The 20,700-nt window shown below is 36.0% G+C and overlaps 1 protein-coding gene across 1 annotated transcript in view; it reads left to right on the top strand.

Annotated features, from left to right (window-relative positions):
* Nucleotides 1–16,146, top strand: part of ATRNL1 (attractin like 1) — a 531,929-nt gene extending 515,783 nt beyond the window's left edge. The window contains exon 29 of the mRNA XM_086466503.1: nucleotides 16,022–16,146. Coding sequence (XP_086322629.1) covers nucleotides 16,022–16,146 — 125 coding nt within the window. The remainder of the gene's footprint in view (nucleotides 1–16,021) is intronic.
* The last annotated feature ends 4,554 nt before the right edge of the window (nucleotides 16,147–20,700 follow it).

The following is a 20,700-nucleotide window of genomic DNA, read 5'->3' as shown; positions in this document are numbered from 1 at the left end:
TGAAAAGTTGTTTAGATTGTAAGCTCTTCAGTGCAGCGCTCACATGTTACACCCAACACAGTGGGAGCTGTATCCTTGACTGGGGCTCATGGAAGTTTCAGGAAAATGTCTGAGTAACGGTAATAGCAATTGCACTGAAAAAGAAAATGAAAACCTGTCACAGTGTTTTGAAGAGCCATTCTATCCATGCATGCTGTAGTATGTAACATACATAGAATACATTTCTGTGTAATTTTAGTTAGTATTCTTTAGTGCATCTAACCTAGCAGTTGAAATCTGTGTGATAAAATTGACTGTGTTCTAGAAATTTTTCCTCAGCTCTCAGAGCATGCACAGGATTATACCATTATAAACTAATCCTTTCTTGGGGTCATGCTTATATATCTTTGGAAATCAGATTTCTAGTTATATATTTATTTACACGTTCAGTATTTACTGTCTAAAAAAATTCAGCCATGTGTCCTTAGGGCACTGAAGGCAGAGGCAAGCCGTGACGCTCTTGAAGCTGAGTCACGTCAGATGGCACAGTGATGCACCATATTCATCCTGCATTGTGCAAACCAGAAGATATTGCTTGCGTTTGAAAATACTGGCGACAAAGTATGTTAACTCTCATGTGATCACTGGAATGATCTGTGCTAGCTTTTGAAAACATATAATGTAAGAAAAATATGAAAAATCCCATAACCTTCTATCAGATGCAACTGCTAAATTGTTCAGCAGGAGTTAAAGATGGATAAAAAGTAAAAGGCGTGATCCATAGCAAGGCATAGCAGATGAGCTGCATTCAAAACAAATACATTCTTTATGAAAATGCTGTGATATGTATTTTCGATATCAAAAATTAAAATGCAAGTGTTTAATATGTCTCATACACATCAGCTCTTTCTGTAATTCTGGGACTGGCACAGTTTTGCCCTTAGTCATTTGGGGATTGCTTTTTCATCCTCTTTGATCATATTGTGCTTCTGCAATATTCCCACCAGTTATCCTAAGAACTCTGATAACTGAATCTTGTTTCATCTGCCCTAGAAAATACAGTATCATGAAGAAGAATCACAAATAAAATTGTGGAGGAGGGAAAAAACAAACACACACACACACACACAGTGTTTATTAGCTCCTTTAATGTAAACACTAGTATAGATGAGGATTTAACCAAACCTTTCAAAAAATTGTAGCATGAATATATATATAGAATGCACAACCAGTATCAAACCTTTTCTTTCCTACACAAAGGAAAGCATTTATCATTCTAGTAACACAAGGGACAGAAAACAATGCCAATTCACAACTAAAACCTCTCATGATTTAATATTGTTGTTTTGTCCCCTGCGATCCTAGAGTGATAAATATTGTACCTTCTTTTGTCAGAATCGGAAACATTTTCATATGTGGAATAAAGGCTCATTCATTATATTCATACTGGGTTTTTTTCAAGATTGCTTTTTCCAAGCTGTCTCAGTATACCTCATACCAGTGATATTGTGCCAGCTTTCTTCTAGTCATTCCAAAGCTCCATGAATACCTGTGATGCCACCAGTTTCATTACTATTTCTAACTATTTTTTGTTATTTATATTCTTGAGGCTTTCGGAGGCCTCACTGTGGCTTGGGACTTCATTACGTTGAGAGGTGTATAAAGATGTACCTAATCTATCCTACATCACTGGAATTGTACGTGCCATGCAACTGTCCATGGAGTATGATCCTCTTGGAAGCCCATGGGCGAAGTCTGTTTGGTCTGTTACATTTTTCCCCAAAGAAGAAGTGAAGGGACAGCCCCACGGAGGGGACAGCCCTTTCCTTTAAGTGCTTGCTGTGCTATTTGCTCCTGAGAAGATGCTCTGAGGGGTCAATGCCTATGAAATTTATACAGAACGCAGTAGACATCCCAGTTGAAATGTCTGTAGCTCCATCCTCATCCCACCTAGCCAACAACAGTCCATCATGCTTTTGCCTAGTATTGCAATCTTTCAGTAACTCAAAGCATACCTTGATTTCAAAACGTTGATCCAAAAGTAGTTGTCTTTTGCAAATAATCAGTACTGTAGACACACTTATATTGTTTTTACTGGGGAATAGACAACTGTTAAGCACATTATGTTTTAAGAAGAGCTGTTCTGGCTTCAGTATGGTACCAAACCATCTCTTGTTGAATGCCGACATCAGGAAAGAGTCATTGCACTAAACCTTGGCAAACAAGCTAATTACTGTATTAGCATACGTTAGTTAATTTGTGTGTAGCTCAGTATTTTAATACTATTTTTCCTCCCTAGACACATCTCTTGTCTTTATATTTAAACCACTATGGAAAGGTTAGTAAACATTGATTTTGTAAATGAAAGCTCTAAAATATGGCTTGAAGGATCTAGTCTTTGGGGGAAAAAAAAAACCCAACAAAACAAACAAACAAACAAACCCCCAATGAACGAAAACCCCCCAAAAAAGTAGGAAAATTCAACTTAAGCCAGGCCATCAGCTTTGGGAGCCAGATTTCTCCTTCCAAGCTTTAGATCTCTTAACAGGCTCATTCATGGTTAAGCATTTATTTCCCTAAAAAGTTCTCATTGTCTGGTCCTAATGCAACTACTGGTATGGACCATAAGAGGCAAGTTTCAGGGCAATAGATCAATTTTACTAGGGTAAATAGAAAGGCAAAGAGTAGGACACGAGATGAAAATGAAAAGACTTCATCCTAGATGGAGTGCCCAGTTGTCTTAAATCACTGCAGGAGAGCACAGCAGTGACGTGCCTCACCCCAAGGGCTGTTTGTTCCTGCAAGAGCCTGCTGGCCCTGCTTCCCTCCCCTTGAAACTCATCTCGGTGGATCTGGAGAGGACTTAAACCACACTGCCTCAGCCTCTGCAGACCTTCAGCAGCTTCATCTCACACCTCTCACTGGCACATCTCACACTAGCACAAAGGATAGCTGTATCCTTGAGGCCATCCCAATGAGAAAAACAAATTTCTGTCACTTTTTCAGAATGATTAGTGAAAGTACAGTTAAAGACATCAAAGATGCATAAAAATGTGCACCAGTTAACACATAGCTTTTAAAATCTTCTAAGTAAATACTGCTCTTAAAGCACATGTGGAACTGAAATAATGAAATAAGACTGGCTATTTTTAGATTATTCACAATCTACTTCATTGCTTTTAAAGAAATAATTAGATCATAGTTCAAATATGAACAGTTATTTTTATCTCTCTTTGTAAATAGTGGACATATGTATTTTTCTTGGAAAAGAATTGCCCGCTAAAGTGAGAAATCAGGAGAAGGACAAATAATTGAAATTATTATTATGGTGTTTGCAGCTTTTAAAACCTGCCACACCACCACCTCCTCACCCTCACACTATTACAATCTAAAGAGATGAAAGAATGTGGAAGGGAATTAGAGTAGTCTTCGTAACTAACATCAGATTCACAAAGAGAATTCCTGATTATTGGAAGTCCAGATAGAGAAAACCAAGTATTTTGTAAAGACAGTCAAATAGTGTGGCAACTCAAGCTTAATAAAACAAGAAAAAGCAAAAATAAGAATGGAAAATGGAGAGCTATTTGGAATGAAGGCAATGAAAAATGATGTAAGAAAAAGCCAGGAATCATATATATTCCACTGTCATTGTATTGAATACTTGTCCAGACAAGACAGAACAAGCAAAAATCAGCTTACAAGTTCACACATCTGAACAGAAGCCTTACAGAGGATTAGGTAAGTCCCTGTTGTCTCTGAGGGGGATTCTTTTGGGGGGATAATACCTCTATTACTGAACCTCAACTGTTGTCAAATCCCATTCCCACAACTGTTTTTTTTTCCCCTTCCCTAGAGTGGTGCCCCACTTGTTTGTTAGAAACAAGGTACAGTTTGCCACTGATTACCTACTGTTTCCATTCTTTGCACCCAAGATTGCAGCAAGCTTTTGATGAACTAATCCTAAGCAGGAACTATGCTTTTCATTATCACCTTCTTTTCTGTTCTTTATGAAAATCAATGTTTGCTTACGGCTGCTTCAGAGTCTCAAGTGTATGGTGTCTAATGGTATTGCTTTAAACTTTTATATTTTATCTTTATAACTTAGGATAATTATTTATAGTTGCAAATCATAATGTAGCAGCATTATGGGAAACAGAATGCTGGATTGCACTGCAAAGGGAAGAGAAGATTCAGGGTTTATTATATTATTATGCTACAGAAGGCACTTCAGAGGCTACAGAAGAAAACAACTCGAATTGTAGCAGTTCTCAGAAGCTGGGATAGTACAAAGCAGATTTCATTCACAACACACTCTTGTATCATCATCACTGTATATATGGCCATTAAAGTATAATTGAAATATAGAAAATCAGGAAATGAGAGAACTGAAACCAAGTTTTTCACATGTGATCAAAAAGCATATGGGAGCAAATAGAGGGGGGAAAGGTCAGCAGTTAAATAGAAAACGGAAGACTCAACATAATTTCTGCTCTTAAAAAACAGATGGGAGATTTAGTAAAATTGCAGTGAGGGAATTCTGATGTCCTGCTGAAGGTTTGTTTCTCCTTCCTCACATAGTAAAAACTTTTTGAAATACGCATATGAAAACTAGCTCCTAATCACATCATGGAAATACAAAGCCAGTATGGCGCTTCATACAGTATGTCAGTTTTTAATGAAAATATTGTGAGCAACAAGGCACAGAATTGCTCTGAATTTTGCCTTTGGTCTCAAAGAACCATCCTGAGATTGGAAAACTCCAAGGAGAGTATATCTTTTGCCACATCATCTTCTCTTTAGTTTCATTTCTGCCATTTCTTACTCCCATGACTACTGATGAGGAAGGGCTGCTGCTTTGTTTCCATTGAGTGCATCTTCTGGGAGCTGACATTGCTGGGAAATGGACTTTATGATAATTTCTGGACTGTCTCTTTCACTTGGTTTCTACCTTTTACTTTCACAACCATTTAGCATCATGAGTCCTGGTCAACAGGAAATGAGTGAGAGATTTTAATTTGTTGTATAAAAAGGTGGTGTGTAACACATCAGGCTGAGATTTATGCCAAATCTGATCCCAAGAGAGGAATATTTCACAGCTTGTGTATTACTTGTGGATGTTGTTCCTAAAAGAAGAAACACTAAACCTGAATTTGGTGTGTGTCAGGAGGATCTTTCTCAGGTTTTTCCAGTTACCTCCTCTAGATGAGAAGGGGCATCTAGAGGAGTGTTTTACATAGCAAAAGTTATAGTTTAGTAATCTTTGTACCAGTATAGTAGTACTAGTAAAATAGTAGAATATTTTAATGGGGTTGATGAATGAGACAATGAGTGCTACCTGATGGAGAGTGAGTATATACAGAGCTAGGTAACAAGTTGTGACTATCTACTGTCAGTTTTCTAGTTTTTCCTCTCCAAACTAGGAAGCATGCCTAGGGCATTTTCAGTGATACACAGTCATAGTATCTCACAGTCTCGGGCATTTGCTCTACCTGCGTATGTCACGCAAACAGAAATGGTGCTCTGCTACTATAATTTTACTGATATTTATCTATATTGAATGTTCAGGACCAAGTGTATGTAATCAATTATGAACATACAGTGTTTGAAATGTAACCTTTTTCCATATGTTTTGACAGTAACCAGGACTAAGTGTGTTATTTTGCCTGTTAAAGTCATAATATAGTGTTTTCAGTTTAATATGGAAGATTCAGGAAAGAACAAATAAGTAGCTGTATAGCTTGCATGTTTATAACGGAATCCCATTCAGAATTATTGTCTTTCAGTGCTGACCAGGATTCTGGTAGGGCAATTTGTATAAAATCTTTGGGTTTTTAAATGATTTTTATGGTTTGAGTTTTTTAGCCTTTTGCCAAGCTTTTCTGCTAGAATTAATAAAAATCAATGTTCTGTGTAAGCTGGTGCTAGCTTTGCTGATAGAGCCAGCCTAATACTGACAGCAGGGCATTTGTCTTTTTTCTTTTCCTTATTCTCGGGCATTAACATGTGCTGAACCTACAAATACTGTTATGTTACAGATCCTGAGGACCCTGAAGTTGTCACTTTAGTAATATTTCAAAATATTGTTCAAAATCCTGAGCATACTTTCTGTCCTCTTGACTTAATTCTGTGTTACAGTCCCAAGATTGTTTGTTTTGTCAGAGTGACTGCTGGCTGTGTAGCTGAGGGTGTACTGAATGTCTAATTGTGGAAATCAGAAGAATACTGAAAAACTGGCATTGTTATTTGGCCAGAACCAAGTTACAAGCCAAACAGTGTTTAGAGTGATGATGTATTGCAGCAATATGTTGGAAATGTAAAATAAGTCCAGTACTTTGTCAGCCTTGGAAAGCAAAACTTATAAGTGAGAATGCATTATGGGAAAGCACTGCAGATATCATGCCTACTTCTGATTAAGCTGCAAGCCTATTCAGTTTCTGGTGAACTACAATCATTTGTTTGTATGAACATATTCATCACTTTCTGGTTTAAATAAAATTTTTGACAATGGGAAAAAACCCAGCGCCTGAAAAAAAAAAGGTGTAAGAGTGAGAAACAGCATCTTTGAGGATCATGGCTCTGATCTTCTTCCTTAAAAGTAAATGATAATGTAAGTAGTATTGTTTTATTTCCAGTGCGGGCAGAATTGGCCCCACTTGGGCCCTTAAACCTATTGTCTTTAAGGTTTTGTGTTTTGTCTTGAGGAGGAGAGTAGTAAAGCTGCAAATCTGACAATATATGTTATCACCCAGATGGAACATTAGGGAGGTATTCACAAAAACTGAGTTTCACCTGGTAAGGTTAATCACCCGAGATTTCCTCTACAGACAGAAGGAGATTTGCTTTAAATCACGCCCTGCAAGTAAGGCCCCTCTGGAGAGAAGCAAACCCCAGTGACTGCCTCTGCCTTTTCTCCTTCTAACTATTCTCCTGGTTGCTTGGTTGTGTTCAAACCTTCTCTCTGTTTCCCAGGTGCTCATACACATGTATGCACACACATGTGCAGGTATTCTGATTACTTTATTGCATGAAATGGTAGTTCGGCACTGTATTAATGAAGTGTCAGTCACACTCTGTTTATATGAACAACAGACCTCTGTCTCACAGGTGTTCATTCCACTCATGATGTTTAGTAAGGCTTTAGCTTTCAACTCAGTGGTTAGAGTCCAACCTGCATGAATGGATTTAGGAAAAAAAGCTTCAAAAATGTTGTAACTGAAGCTTAAAATTTTTTACAGTTTTCATATCTCCACTTCTCTCTGATATGCGTGATTCAAATAAAAGGAGATTGCTGAAGATAGAGACAAACAGTAAAATAGTGCTGTACAAGTACCTCAAGTGTACTGGTCTGGAGGAGGCTTTTGCTATCCAAATGTGTTCAAGTACTATAGGAAGGTTCATAAACTAACCCCAACTGGGTTACAGCTGTGATAGTGACTTCTAAACAAAACCAATTATAGTTTTGTTTGTATTTACACAGGTATTGCTAAAAGTAAGCAAAAATAGTGCCTCTTCAGTACTCCAAGTAGGTTTTTTTACTCCTCTACAGAAATGGGTTTAGAGGACCAAATTAGATTCTGGCATGATTAATGCATCTTACCAAATTCTTGCAGAGTAGCAAATTAGTTTATAGTGATTTTCTTGAAAACAAATTAAACGGCTGCAGAACATCACAAGAATAGAGATATTTTTCATAACATATGGATAAACGATTCAATGGAAAGGAGATGTAATCAAACTGAAAATTTAATACTTTGTTCAGAAGAAAATCCAAATGTTTCAAATATTACTGCCCATTATAGAAACCTGTGTAAATACTTGCATTTTAACACATGATGTGCAATGTGCAGTGGGAGGGCATCCAGGAATTAGTCTGCCTGAGGTTTGCACATATTCTAAGCAGATTATTCCATTTAGGTGTTTTTAATAGCCATCAGTTAAAAATCAAAGCCTTTGTTTTGCTAATAACTGAAAATAACAATTATTTTGTGAATTACAGGTGATTTACCTTATGTGTACTTGATTGATAACTTTCTGAAAATGTTATCTATCCTAAAAATTTCCTTTTTTTCCCCCCTTAAAAATGTAAACATATTTTGCTACTGATACACCTGTTTGAGTCTCCACAACTCATATTCAAGAAATGCAGGGTAGAAAAACTCCAATCACATGCGTAATTGTTCGTGCAATAATTACTTGTTGCTTATTTTTTAACGTAAAAGGGGAAAATATTGCACACAAAAATCTGCCAAAATTTTGTATAAAATAAGCCATGTTGGGAAAGACAATGGAACAGTTAGGGACATTCTCAGGTTTCTGTAATTACCACTGGTGGTCCAAAAATTACAATAACAGAATAAAATAATGATCTAACAATAGATCACTTGTCTGTAGCTACTGCCAAGTTAAAACTTCTTAGATAAAAACATCAAGATGCTTTAATTCTCTTAGCTCTGCTGTTCTGTGAGAAGAATTTCCTGACTAAATGTGGTGCCTGCTTTATTAATTGAAATTTAGTACAGGTAAGTATTGCAGCTTTAGGAGCTATTACTAAACTAGTCTAAATGTAACCATTTCCCAAGCGTATTGTACTATTGTAGATATTGTAATATCTAAAGTGAGTCAATAAGAGGATTTCAGAAGAAAGTTTTATCCTCAGATTCACCAGTCAACTACAGTTCTTTTTTTACTGGGGTTTTTTCACTCTTTGGAGTCAGTCATATTCTTAATACCACTGGACAAATGTGTGACAAGCTTCACGAGGGAACCCCAAGGAACAGAATTGAAGAAATAGATAATAACCTAGTGATGTTGTTTAACTGTCATAGCTTAAGGTGTGCTTTGCTCTTCAAATTTAAAGATTTTTTTGGCAAAGCAAGGTGTCAGAGAACTTGGGAAAGTATCTGTAGTTCAGTTTCTAACTTTATTTGTAGAAAATGTGTGTATTTGACTTTAATGGAAGTCTGTATTCCATACACCTGGATTTGGGTTACACATCACAGAATCACAGAATGGTAGGGGTTGGAAGGGACATCTGGAGATCACCTACTCCAGCTCCCCCCCAAGGCAGGTTAGCATAGAGCAGGTCACACAGGAATGCATCCAGACAGGTTTTGAATATCTCCAGAGAAGGAGACTCCACAACCTCCCTACAGACCAGATTTATGTAGTTTATTTTTCACGACGTTTTACATTTCTTCACATTAATTTGTATTCCACTGTTTGAGTCTATGCTAATTTTTATTACCCTTACTGTCCCTCTGGTCTTGCCCAAATATTGACTATCATTCCTTTGCTTCCTCACCACCAAAATACAAAGTCTTACTGAATTCTTGTTGCTGCAGCCTCTCCAAAACGCCATCTTCCCTCTGCACTACCAAAACGAAAGCCCTTGCCCAGGATCTCTGCAGCTTGTTTCTAAATTACTGCCACATTGAACAACTACTGTCTTAACCACATTTATTTCCAATCTTTTTCTTAACTGTTTTCTATCACAGAAATAATTTTTAGTATCTCCACATGTTCCCTTTTTCTGTTGTGCCAAATATCATCATTCATCTTCGAGACCCACCACGACTTACGGTTCCCTGCCTATCATGTCTTACGCACTTTCAGATGAGAGGTCCTCTCCCAGCTCAGGTCAGCCATTCTCTCAGTCTTCCTCTCCCACTTGTTAGGTGCCTTTCTACTTCCGTCTGTGCTGCCTTCACTGGGCAAGGTACACAGGTCGGATTGGTTTGCAGGTCTGACAATACAGTCCAGCTAAATGCAGTAATCTGGTATTGGCTCCTTTTAAAAGTAATCAGCGAAGGAACAGTTGAGGGAACAGGGATTGTTCAGTTTGGAGAAAAGGAGGCTGAGGGGAGACCTTATTGCTCTCTACAACTACCTGAAAGGAGGTTGTAGCGAGGGAGGTGCAGGTTGGTCTCTTCTCCTGAGTAACAAGTGATAAGAGGAGAGAAAATGGCCTCAAGTTGTGCCAGGGGCGATTTAGATTGGACATTAGGAAACATTTCTTCACCAAAGGAGTTGTCAAGCATTCGAGCAGGCTGCCCAGGGCAGTGGTTGGGTCACCATCCCTGGAGGTATGTAAAGGATGTGTAGATGTGGTGCTTAGGGGCAGGGTTTAGGGATGGGCTTGGCAGTGCCAGGACTTGAGCCGAAAAAAGAGGGTGGGAGAAAAAAGCTTCAGTTAATCAACATTAGACTGCACCAATCCCACTACCATAGTGTCTCCAACTCCTCACTTGGTTCCCTTTGTCCATAGAGTGTTTGTTTGCCCTGTGGAACAGACAAGAGCTATTCCAAAGCGCATAGTCAATCCCTGCCTGTTTAGAGCCGGAGAGACCAAACAGCCCATGCTCTCTTAGCCACTGGCAGGCTGGATAGTTTAAAGGCACCAGATGTTGTACAGACCTGGATTACAGACTAAACTACAGATATCTCACACTGAAAGGGAAGGGGAAACTGCCTGACCATATAAAAAAGAGTCACTACTGGCCTCTTGGAGCACAAATATTTCACACAAATTTGTAGGGCCATTTCCTTTCAAAATGAGAAAAATTGAGAAAGGCTGAACATTTCGTAAAAGATCCCTCATTGTATAGTCTGCATTTCCCACAAACTGACAGCAAGCAATTTATAAGTCAATTCTGGGAATAAGAGTTTCTTAGCCCCTTCTAGATAGCTGTTATTACTAAATACCAAGGGAATAATACAAAGGAGCGTGACATCTCCTCTCTCCTAGTGTGAGACTATTTAATTTCACACTATCATTACTTAGTTTATTATTGTTATGGTTTAAATTCTGTCTCATATTTTACTTACTTAATTAAGTTATATGCATAAGAAAAGGAAAACATACCTCGTGGACTCTTGGCTGTCTTCCCATCTAGCAAAAATTATCACTGAAAAAAAAATTATGGGGTTACTTGCCCAAAGTAATTTCCTAGTTAGTTTAGTTTGTTTAATATATCTTTCTCATAATAAGAGTGGTGTCAACTTAAAATACACATCCATGCACGAAACAGGAAGAGAAGCCCATAAAAAGACTTTGTGACTTTGAGGTGCTGTCAGCTTGTCCTTTTTAAAAAAGTCTAACTCAAATAAAAAAACATTTAATATGACAGGTTATGAAGATACTTATTCTTCTTGGCAGTTGCTTAGGATTGGTTTTCTCTCTGACTAAGTCCATGATCTCTGGATATTGTCTAGGCACACCTGCCAGCTCAGGACCCTCACATACACATGAAGGATTTGACTATTTTCTGACTTTGAAATGAACTTTGCTCAGTCTTGAACTACTGATGACTTAATTTTTCTCCTGGAAAGTAGGCACTTGAATATCACTTTTGTATGGGGGTAGGAGAAGGTTTTGCAGATCATGTTTTTGAATCCCAAATTTTGTGCTGGTTCCATTTTATGTGCCTTTTGGATATCTCCCAACACGACTTGATCTGTAGCACAGGAGTGTGTAGCACAAACAGCATTCTGGCCTTTTCAGTCACGAAAATTAGTCATGAGTTAGTCCTCTTGGAGAAAGTTTGGTTGAGAAAGCAGAAGGCTAGGAAGTACGAGGCATTCTTGAAAATGTTACGAAACTGAATAGTAATATTCCTAGCACAATCTCATACAAAGTGAGGGAATTTTTTCAGTGGGTACTCAGAAACACTTGCCTAGTAATAACGTTATTGAAAGTTATGTTCCTCCACTGTTATAGACACTATAGCTAACATATATATTTCCTATGAAGAATGAATATATGCAGTCCTGTTATGCATCTGTAAAGGTTATGGTGAATGTGATCTACTTCATCAAATTAAGAAATAGATAAAACAAAACTGATTTTGTGTATAAATGTCATTTATACACACATAATATATATTGTGTATTTACAAAACAGTTCTTTATAGACTTGAAATAATGATATATGACAGAACTCATTAAATTTCCCTACATAATAACTGGTAGTTTTATTGATGAGTATGAAATTGTCTTCGCTGGCTTCAGTGTGTGCTCCGGTCATCTTCAGGAGATGACACTACAGTCTGTAGTTCTCATCACTTACTCAGTATGTCTTCAAACTGTAGATCCATTTGTACAGATATTCATGGGCATTGCATCTTCTACAATGAAAGACTTCCGATAACAGATCCTTTATGATAAAAGGACTCTGTCCGGTATGAGGTGAGCATGTACAGTAACATGTCTCTAAAGAATCAACAAATGGAAGTAACACAAACACTGCTGGGTGCTGAAGGGTGAAGCTATTACTGTAATAGTATAGCATTTACCCCATCCTTTCTGTTTAAGTCTCTCTGTATGGCAGCTGTCATTTTATTTTCATTGCTTAAGGTCACCTTAAGCAATGTCTATAATTTTGGTTAGAATGTCAAATGAATCTAATTGATCTACCTGAATTGTAGTTATTTTATGGTCTTGAGCCTTCTGAATGTTCTAATTCTGCATAACAATGACGACGTGTAGAATTTAATCAAATGAAGACATCTATCCAAACATTATCTTCGAATACATATTTAAATTGAAAAAAACATTTCCAGTTACCTGCCTAACCATGAATCTGAGGTCATTTTTTGTTCCCTTACTTTTAACAAAGGAGATAGTAAGAACTCAATGCATTTCTCATTAAAATGAACAATAGAGGAGGAAAAAAGGTTTTAAATGTGCACGCCAGCATGTAAGACTAACTTTTCAATGTAAGTTTTTTTTCTGCTTTGAGAGATATCGTAGCCTTACATCAGTTCAAATGTAGCTGTATACAATCACAGGAAAAATGTTTAAACATCCCAGCATGGGTATTTCCATTTAAATCTGATTACAGTGAAATAAAACTGTAGCTATTAAAGGTTTAGAAGAACTACAAATACAAGCAGTAAAAGAAGACAGTTAGTAAATGAGGTAGTAAAACATTTCAGCAGGGCAAACAGTTTATAGCATTCAGCCTTCCTGTAGCAGACTGTGCTATTCACTACAGACCCGTGCATTGTTCCCTGAACTGCACTTAAACCTGCAATTAACCTTTCACGCCTAATGAAGCTGTTTTGCTGCAAAATTAAAATATATAGCACTGCCTGTTTTTACAGAGACTGGGAAGAGAGCATCTCAGAATGAATGACTTTTTCAGATGCTGTTGTTCAAATGCAGAATTAAAGTGCTGTTTGTATATAAATCGGGAATGTGCTTTTCAAGGCAATCTCATTTGATGTGCTGTATTTTATTCCTGTACTTATTAATTGTTTTACATAATTGTAAAAAATAACAACAAAAAATTCACACACCAGTAATTTTATGATTAGACACTTACTTCCTGAGAATAAACTATTACCATTTAACTTCCATTAGGAAAGACAATAGTTCTGCTAAAGATAACCAAGTTTGTATTGCTTTCTCTGGTATTTTTCTGGTTGTGGATGCAATTATCTCTTACAAAAATATACTTTCCACTTATGTATTTGACTGGGCTCAGTTCTTAATGATCTTCCCATACACAAGCTAGAGGTTGTTTTAGCTCCACAGAACTAGGTCAGGTTATTTCTATAATATTTAGGAGAAAAACAAACTAAACTTAAAAATAGGTCCAGTTCTGCAGCTAGGCTTGATTTTTCAGAAATTAGACTATTAGAGGTGACCCATTGATTCTCCATGTGGAATGCTTACTGATCCCGCTGTTCCTTTCTACCACCTTACTCAAGAGTCAGAAGAAACCAGAGGCCATGTACTGGTTTGGGAAATACCAGTTTGGATGGTAGGTAGGATATTGAAATGGCAGCATTCAGGGAAGATGGGTGAATGTAATAGCTTACGAACTGAGATAACAGATATAGAGCACTATACGATTTACAGTTCCAACACTAATGACTATAAATATAGTCACATTTGTTGTTTATATACCAAACCTGTAAAATAAAGGGAATGTTTTGGGGTTTTTTTCTTTTAATGAATATTTAAGCCACAGCATTTTTATCAAATCTTCTGTTGTATTTTGATGTAAATTCTGCTTGCTTGCAGTGTCTGTGCATCAGCTTGACTTGGTAAATGAAATTCCTTTAGACTGCCAGTCTGAAATAATGAATTGTTCCCCCAGTTAATTGTATTGCTTTGATAACAAGGAACTATGCTGGGTGTAGAGAACATAATAAATGAATTTCAATAGATGATTTGTGTGACGTTTTGAAAAATGATCTTCTGTAGTGACCCAATTTTAATGGAACTCTAATAGCATGCCAGTGTATCCCAGTATGCAGCATTAGATTTGAAGGAAATAGTTCTTCCTTTCTGTTATTTATTATGTAAAAATATAATAGGTTAGCATCATACATCTGAGCATTTTTTAAAATATCTTATAAAAAATGGAAAATCTGTTTTCCCAATAGTATTCATTCCATTTAGCATAATCCCTAAGCGTAGCCATTAAAGATAGGATCACATGTAAGCAACCATCAAAATGTTATGTAGGTTTTATCCCTGAATTTGCTAATAACAGATACTGCTGATAATTTAAAGGTGCCTCAAAGATTTCAAAAATTTGATTTATTGAAGTCCAATTTAAGGCCTGACTTGCTCATGCCAGGAAATATATGTCTATGTGAGAAAAATTACTTAATTAATCTTGGCTCTTACATATCCTGAAATGTAGCAGTGATAATTGTACTTAGCATTTTACAGTATAGTGCATTTTCAAAAAGCTGTATGCACATTAATTAATTCTGGCAACATTTTTGTGGAGTAAGAAAGGTAGTGTTACAGTGTGGAACAGCATAGATTTTTTTCAGGATGCTGGAAACTTAAACCAAATCTGACAGTATATCATATACTAAGAAAGGAGCCTGTAGAAACACTTGTAAGCAAAAAATGTTTTTTGCATAGTTTCCTAGTAAGCAAGTGTTGTAATGAGGAAATGCATGAAAAATAATGCAAAATTGGATTCTGTAATAGATAAACTGAGTTTGATATCGGCCTTAGTTAAAAAATAGAGACAGCCTGTTAAACATAGTGAAAAGTATTTTCAAAGTTTTCCTTGTGGAGTGGTACTGTTATTGGTTAGAGATTGAGATGTACTGGGCAGTATGGAGAACCAGCACCATCTTTACTTCCATTATGGGCATATATAGATATGCTTTTGCAGACGTAAGTGTCACAGTTTTATTGCAGCCATGGTGCAGTAGAACATATGAATAATGTGAATATTCCTCGTCCATTTCATTGCAATATCGCCTATGTGAATTTAAAAATTCAGAACTACCGTGCATTAAGTGTGCTGTCAATCACAGCATTTCAGCAGAAGTCAGTAATTTCTAGCAAGAACGCAATAACAAGCAAATGGAAGACAAAATTATTAAGCTACTAATTTCCTAAGCATGCCTGTCCATGCCCTCTGTAATACCCTGTTAAGATTATAACAGGTCATGAAATACCAACAACTTAACTAGAAGCTGAAAAAGACGAGTTTTTGTGAGTTGACAACATTTAGAATTTATCCAGACCAACAGCATCACAGTTCACTGTCAGTTCGCAAATCCATGCATTCAGGAATGATATTTCCATATCTTTTTCTTTGCTTATATATTGCAAAATGAAATGTTCAAGGATAAAATTTTGTCTTAACTGTGGTCTCCATTTCTCTCTTATTTTCTGATTTAATAGTTTCATCCATTTCTAAATGCAATGCACAAACATTTAATGAGAGAAAATCCATGTCAGAGAGCTGCTGGTGTACATAACCACAAAAATGGTGATAAAGAGAGGCAATGCTAAGATCACGCAACAAATCAATGAGAGACTTAAGTGGAACTCAGTTCTCCTGATTTCCAGTCTCGTGTTTCAACTGCACTTTTTTTCTTCTGTTTCTTCACTGTTACCATGTAGCATTTTAGGAAGTAAGAACTTGTTATCTAACTATGAAATAAACCTGATCACTTCTGGGAAAGTAGAAAAACTGGGCTTGAAAAGAACCATCACACTGCTCTGGAACTCTTCTTGGGAAAGCTGGGCATTAAATTCTGTTTTTCCTTTATTTATCTTACAGGTCTTGCAATTGCAAGTGCACTGATAGACATTTCACAACAGAAGCCTGCGGACTGTAAAGATAAGAGTTCAGGAGTCAGAAATCGAAAGCATCATCTTTCAACACGTCAAGGAACATGTGTCTGAAATTCGAAAACTACAATTGTATATTCTGTAATGTTTTCTTTTTAAATGGCTTCCATTGAAAGCTATACTACAGCCTCAGTTTTTATGGAGGCACATCTATGAATGAACATATGAGGTACTGTGCTCTCTTATAGTCACACAGCCTACGACACCCCAAAGCAGAACAAACTTATGGTAGGTATGAGTATGTCTGATGAGCTTTAATAAAAAGAGTGGATCCTGTATCAACAAATTACAAAATAAAATACCTAGCATTCTTGATCTTGAACATATCAGAGCAGGGAAAATCCTTGAACAGAATTAGGAAAAACTGTACATTGTATTGTAGTGTAGAAGGAAATTGTATAATTGAAAACTAAACAAATTCCAGGAAACTAGAGGACATTTTTGTATAGCTTAATGTAACAATGAGAATTGTACAGTTCTTTCCTTGTAATCAGCATTAAGATTTCTTTCCAGCAAGCAGGAACAAAAGAGGATCATTTGGATTTAGGTGTTCTTTTATCATTGCCTGAAATAGGCAGGCAGCTTTTGAATTTAGTGTAGGTATAACCTGAGAACACCACATGCAATATTTGAAAGATAATTCCATAAATAAACTTGATTTGGCTATTTCATGGTTATTTTTCTTTACTTTTCAAAAAGTTTACTTTACAAAAGCCTCAGAAGCATAATCTGGGCTGCAGCAGAGTGATGGGTGGGCTTTCATGTTTCTGTACCTAAGAGTCTATTCTAAATTCTGAATGATATGTTTTACAAAGAGCCCATGTAGGTCTTCTATGCTAGCTAACTGATTAGCAAAATTAATTGAGCATGGAAAAGATTCTTCTGCAATAAAGTTTGCTTTTTTTTCCAAGAGGGTCTTCAAGATTGAAAATCTAAGGAGAATTTAACTTGCTGTTATTCTACCTGCTCCCATTTCAATATTGAATTTTGCTGGTATCTAGATATTTTCCTGACCTCCAAGCAGAAGAAATGAATCCCATTTAACACTTTGACCCTTGTTCTTATAATAAAGTATGGATTTTTTTTTTTCTCTCCCAGCTGCAGAATTTCATCTTATTCTCACTTTCACACCAGTTAAGGAATTACCCTGCATAAGCAAAATTAGATAAATAAATATTTAGAAATTTAAATGGCTTCCAACAATGGTTCTCAAATCCAGCATCCAGTGTGGAACCTCACACAATCAGTACTCAGCAACAAAAAGCAGATGAAAAAGTTTCCTTTCTATAGGACATTAGTCTTTCGGGGGCTCAGTCACCACAACAGGTAACCTGGCAAAAAGCTTTAATGGCCCTCAGTCTTTTTATTTACTCAAAATTCATGAATATACAACAGTGTAAGAGAATGCTAAGGGGTAGGTAGCAGACGTGTCATGTTCTCATTTACGCATTACACATCGACAGCAGTATAATATGAAACTAGTAGTTTTGTATAAGCTTGTTGAAAGTATAGTTTCTCAACTCCAAATTTGCCACCATACTAGTACAGGAGAGCGATACTGAGGTATAAATGCCTCATGTAATGACAGACTTTTGGTAAATATGAAATATATAAAAAGATAATTGATGTTTACTACAATATCTGTATTTTTCATGTTCTTTTTATTTCAGGAAGATGATGACATTTTACTGTTTATAGTTGACTACATAGTTACTTGCATGCCATGGTGGTGCAGTAGCAGTAATAAAGCCCTGTTGTGAGTTGTGTTTATTTTGTAAAGCCATTCATACATAGAAGTACTCAGCTTAATTTGGAAGAGGACTAAATGTAAAAATAGCTATAAAAAGGATCGATTGTACAGTATGTAGTTATATCTTATACAGGAATATTAGGTTGCATCTAACCATGACTGCTCTATTGTTTTGATAAATTATGCACTTATGAATTATGATATAATTATTTCTTATGCTGGCATGATTGTTTCAGTATTTTCATATCTTAAAATAAGATTGTTATCCTAAAATGATGCCATCACAATCTTGTGACTTTTATTGCCTATTCTGACCTCAATCTCTTATATCTTAAAACTTTAAAAACTCCTTTTTAAAGCTTCCGTTTGGAACTTTCAGTCAGTGCTACTTAGCAGAGTGGAAAAAAATGGTCTTTTGAAAACAACCCTTCCTGTCAGTTTTAAAGTTGATCTGTTCAAATGAATATAAACCAGTGGAACTGGTTTATATGATGCATACACTTATGGAAAGGAAAGAACCACTTGTCTGGAATATATTCCAAACTCTGTATTATCCTCAACCTAAACATTTCACATAAGAAATATACAGTGTGTGTTTTGTGAATGTACTGGAAACCCTGTACACAGAAAGACCGTGTAGTCTTGGACAGTTTTGACTGTACTCACTCATAAAGGATTATATTCCTTTCTATCTTAGCTGGAGTTTGACAAAAACTTGAAAAGCAGGTATGAGTTTTAAAGGGATTAATATACTTTAATGCAACAATGAAGATGGGCAAATAGCTCTCAGCCATTGTGTTAGAGTTAAAAATGTTATTTTATTGTATGAGAAAAGCATGTTTGTCATGGGATCATTCAGCATTTTCATTCACTCTGAGAATGTTTTTTTCTAAAGTATCTTTTTTTTCTCCCAGGGTCCCTGATTGCATGCAAATTAGTAAAGTCATATAATAATAAAATACATAAATAAAAATACTTATATAATGGCCACACTTAAATACCAGAAGTTTGCCAGCACATCTCAAACCAAAGTTTCAGAATAACTGTTACAGCTTTCTATTTGAAAGGTATAAAAATAGCATAATATGTCTGATAACTACATTTTGTTAGTTGTTGGCAAGTGCAAACCTTTTAATAATGACCACTCTACATCAGATGAGATGTTTTATCAACTGTCACATTATGATTGCTTCATGAAAAAGCCAATTTTTTTTAAACCCTGTTCTCCAATTTAGCTTTTGAACTTAGTCAGAAAATGTTGAATGGCCCGTTTTACCCCTAATGTTGGACAAAAAATACACAACTAAGTGCTGTTCTGGAAAGTAAGCCCCAATGAAGTTCTGATTGTCAGGATTCCACCTCCACCCCGTCAGTGAATTTTGCTAGGGGAAATTCAGCAGCTATGAATTACTGTTCAAAATACGATAGACTGTCCATAGTAGCATAGGTCCAATACTTTAGTTCCTCTCTGTACTTGAATATTTATATAAAGTCCTGAAACTCCTTAAATCAAATTTGTTCATATATAAATAACACTTTAGAATACTTGCTTCTATGCATTGCATTTCTATGAAATGTAATGAAATGCTAGTTTACCTATACCAAAAAATGGTTATCTCTATGTTGTCAGTATTAAAATTGTATCTAAAAAAAAGTCAAATTCTAGATATGTTAAAGCGTGAAGATACCATTAATTAGGAACTTTCAGATTCATCTGATTTGAAAATTTTCATAGCTGACTGCTCTCTTTATAGTTGGAGTCCCCTCTAATCTTCGCAAATAAAACCCATTCATACGAGTTCAGATCGGTACATGGAATTTGTTATGTGTAAAATCTGCAGCCATAATTATTTTCTAAATAATCTAATGTAGAGAGCTGGAATCCTGACGGTAAGAATTTTAGTTTGGGATCACTTTAACAGATGTTCAGTCTTTATGCATAATAACTTTCATAGTATTCAACTAAATTATAAAATCTTTATGTATCTAATTTCATTACCAGTTTTTTAAAAAGCATCTGAAAGGTTTCTTGACAATAAAGGAAAAGTCTCTGTTAAAGGTAATTAACAATCCCTCTCTTTTTTTAAGCAAAGTTGTCCTATCTAATATGATTGACATTACTGGGGAAAATTAAATAAACTAACTAATTTTTCAGTCTCTAAGGTACAGCATTACCTGAAAAACTGTAGGTTACTGGTACTTATTTCAGATCATCTGTGGAGCAAAGTACGGAATATCTAAGGCTGTTTTAGGTGCTTATAGCAAAGGAAAACTACTGTTGTCTTCAGGTGGCCAGAACTTCCCATATTGTCCTCAGCTGTACTATGAAGACTTTAACTGATTCAGTGACTATTTATGTGTATATTAATGGTCATTTCTACAGAAATAGAACCTTATATGTATTTATCCTTCTGGGTGTGGATATAGAAGTGGTTTGAAATACTGTCTAGAGAATGTTATCAATTATCAATTGTTATCTATTATTTTCATTTGGATATCAGTATTTTTGGCATGTCCAAGACTGAGCACATAAAGGGAGGCAAGTGCCTTCCATCCTTTTATATCCTTTATTTTTTAGTATATTTTCCTGTAACAGTTTTTACATGCTAAGGCCAGAATTAATAATACAGAAAGAACATGAATTTGGATTTTGAGAGAATTGTTACTCATTTAACAATAAGAGTTTACCTTTCTATGGTATCATCAAAACAGTGCTTAGCTATCTTCATTTCTAATTTTAGCAAATGCTTTTTTCTAAAAGACTTTTATTGGACAAGAAGCAAGGAAAGAATAAGATGGAGCACTTCAAATATGCTTCTAGACCTAGAAGATATCTTAAACATCTCATTCTACTGAAG

The sequence above is a fragment of the Leptosomus discolor genome, chromosome 6 (genome assembly GCF_034619465.1).
Source record: "Leptosomus discolor isolate bLepDis1 chromosome 6, bLepDis1.hap2, whole genome shotgun sequence".
NCBI classification, from domain to species: Eukaryota; Metazoa; Chordata; class Aves; order Leptosomiformes; family Leptosomidae; genus Leptosomus; species Leptosomus discolor.
The sequence above is the reverse complement of the archived record's forward strand: the minus strand, read 5'-3'. Positions and strand labels throughout refer to the sequence as shown.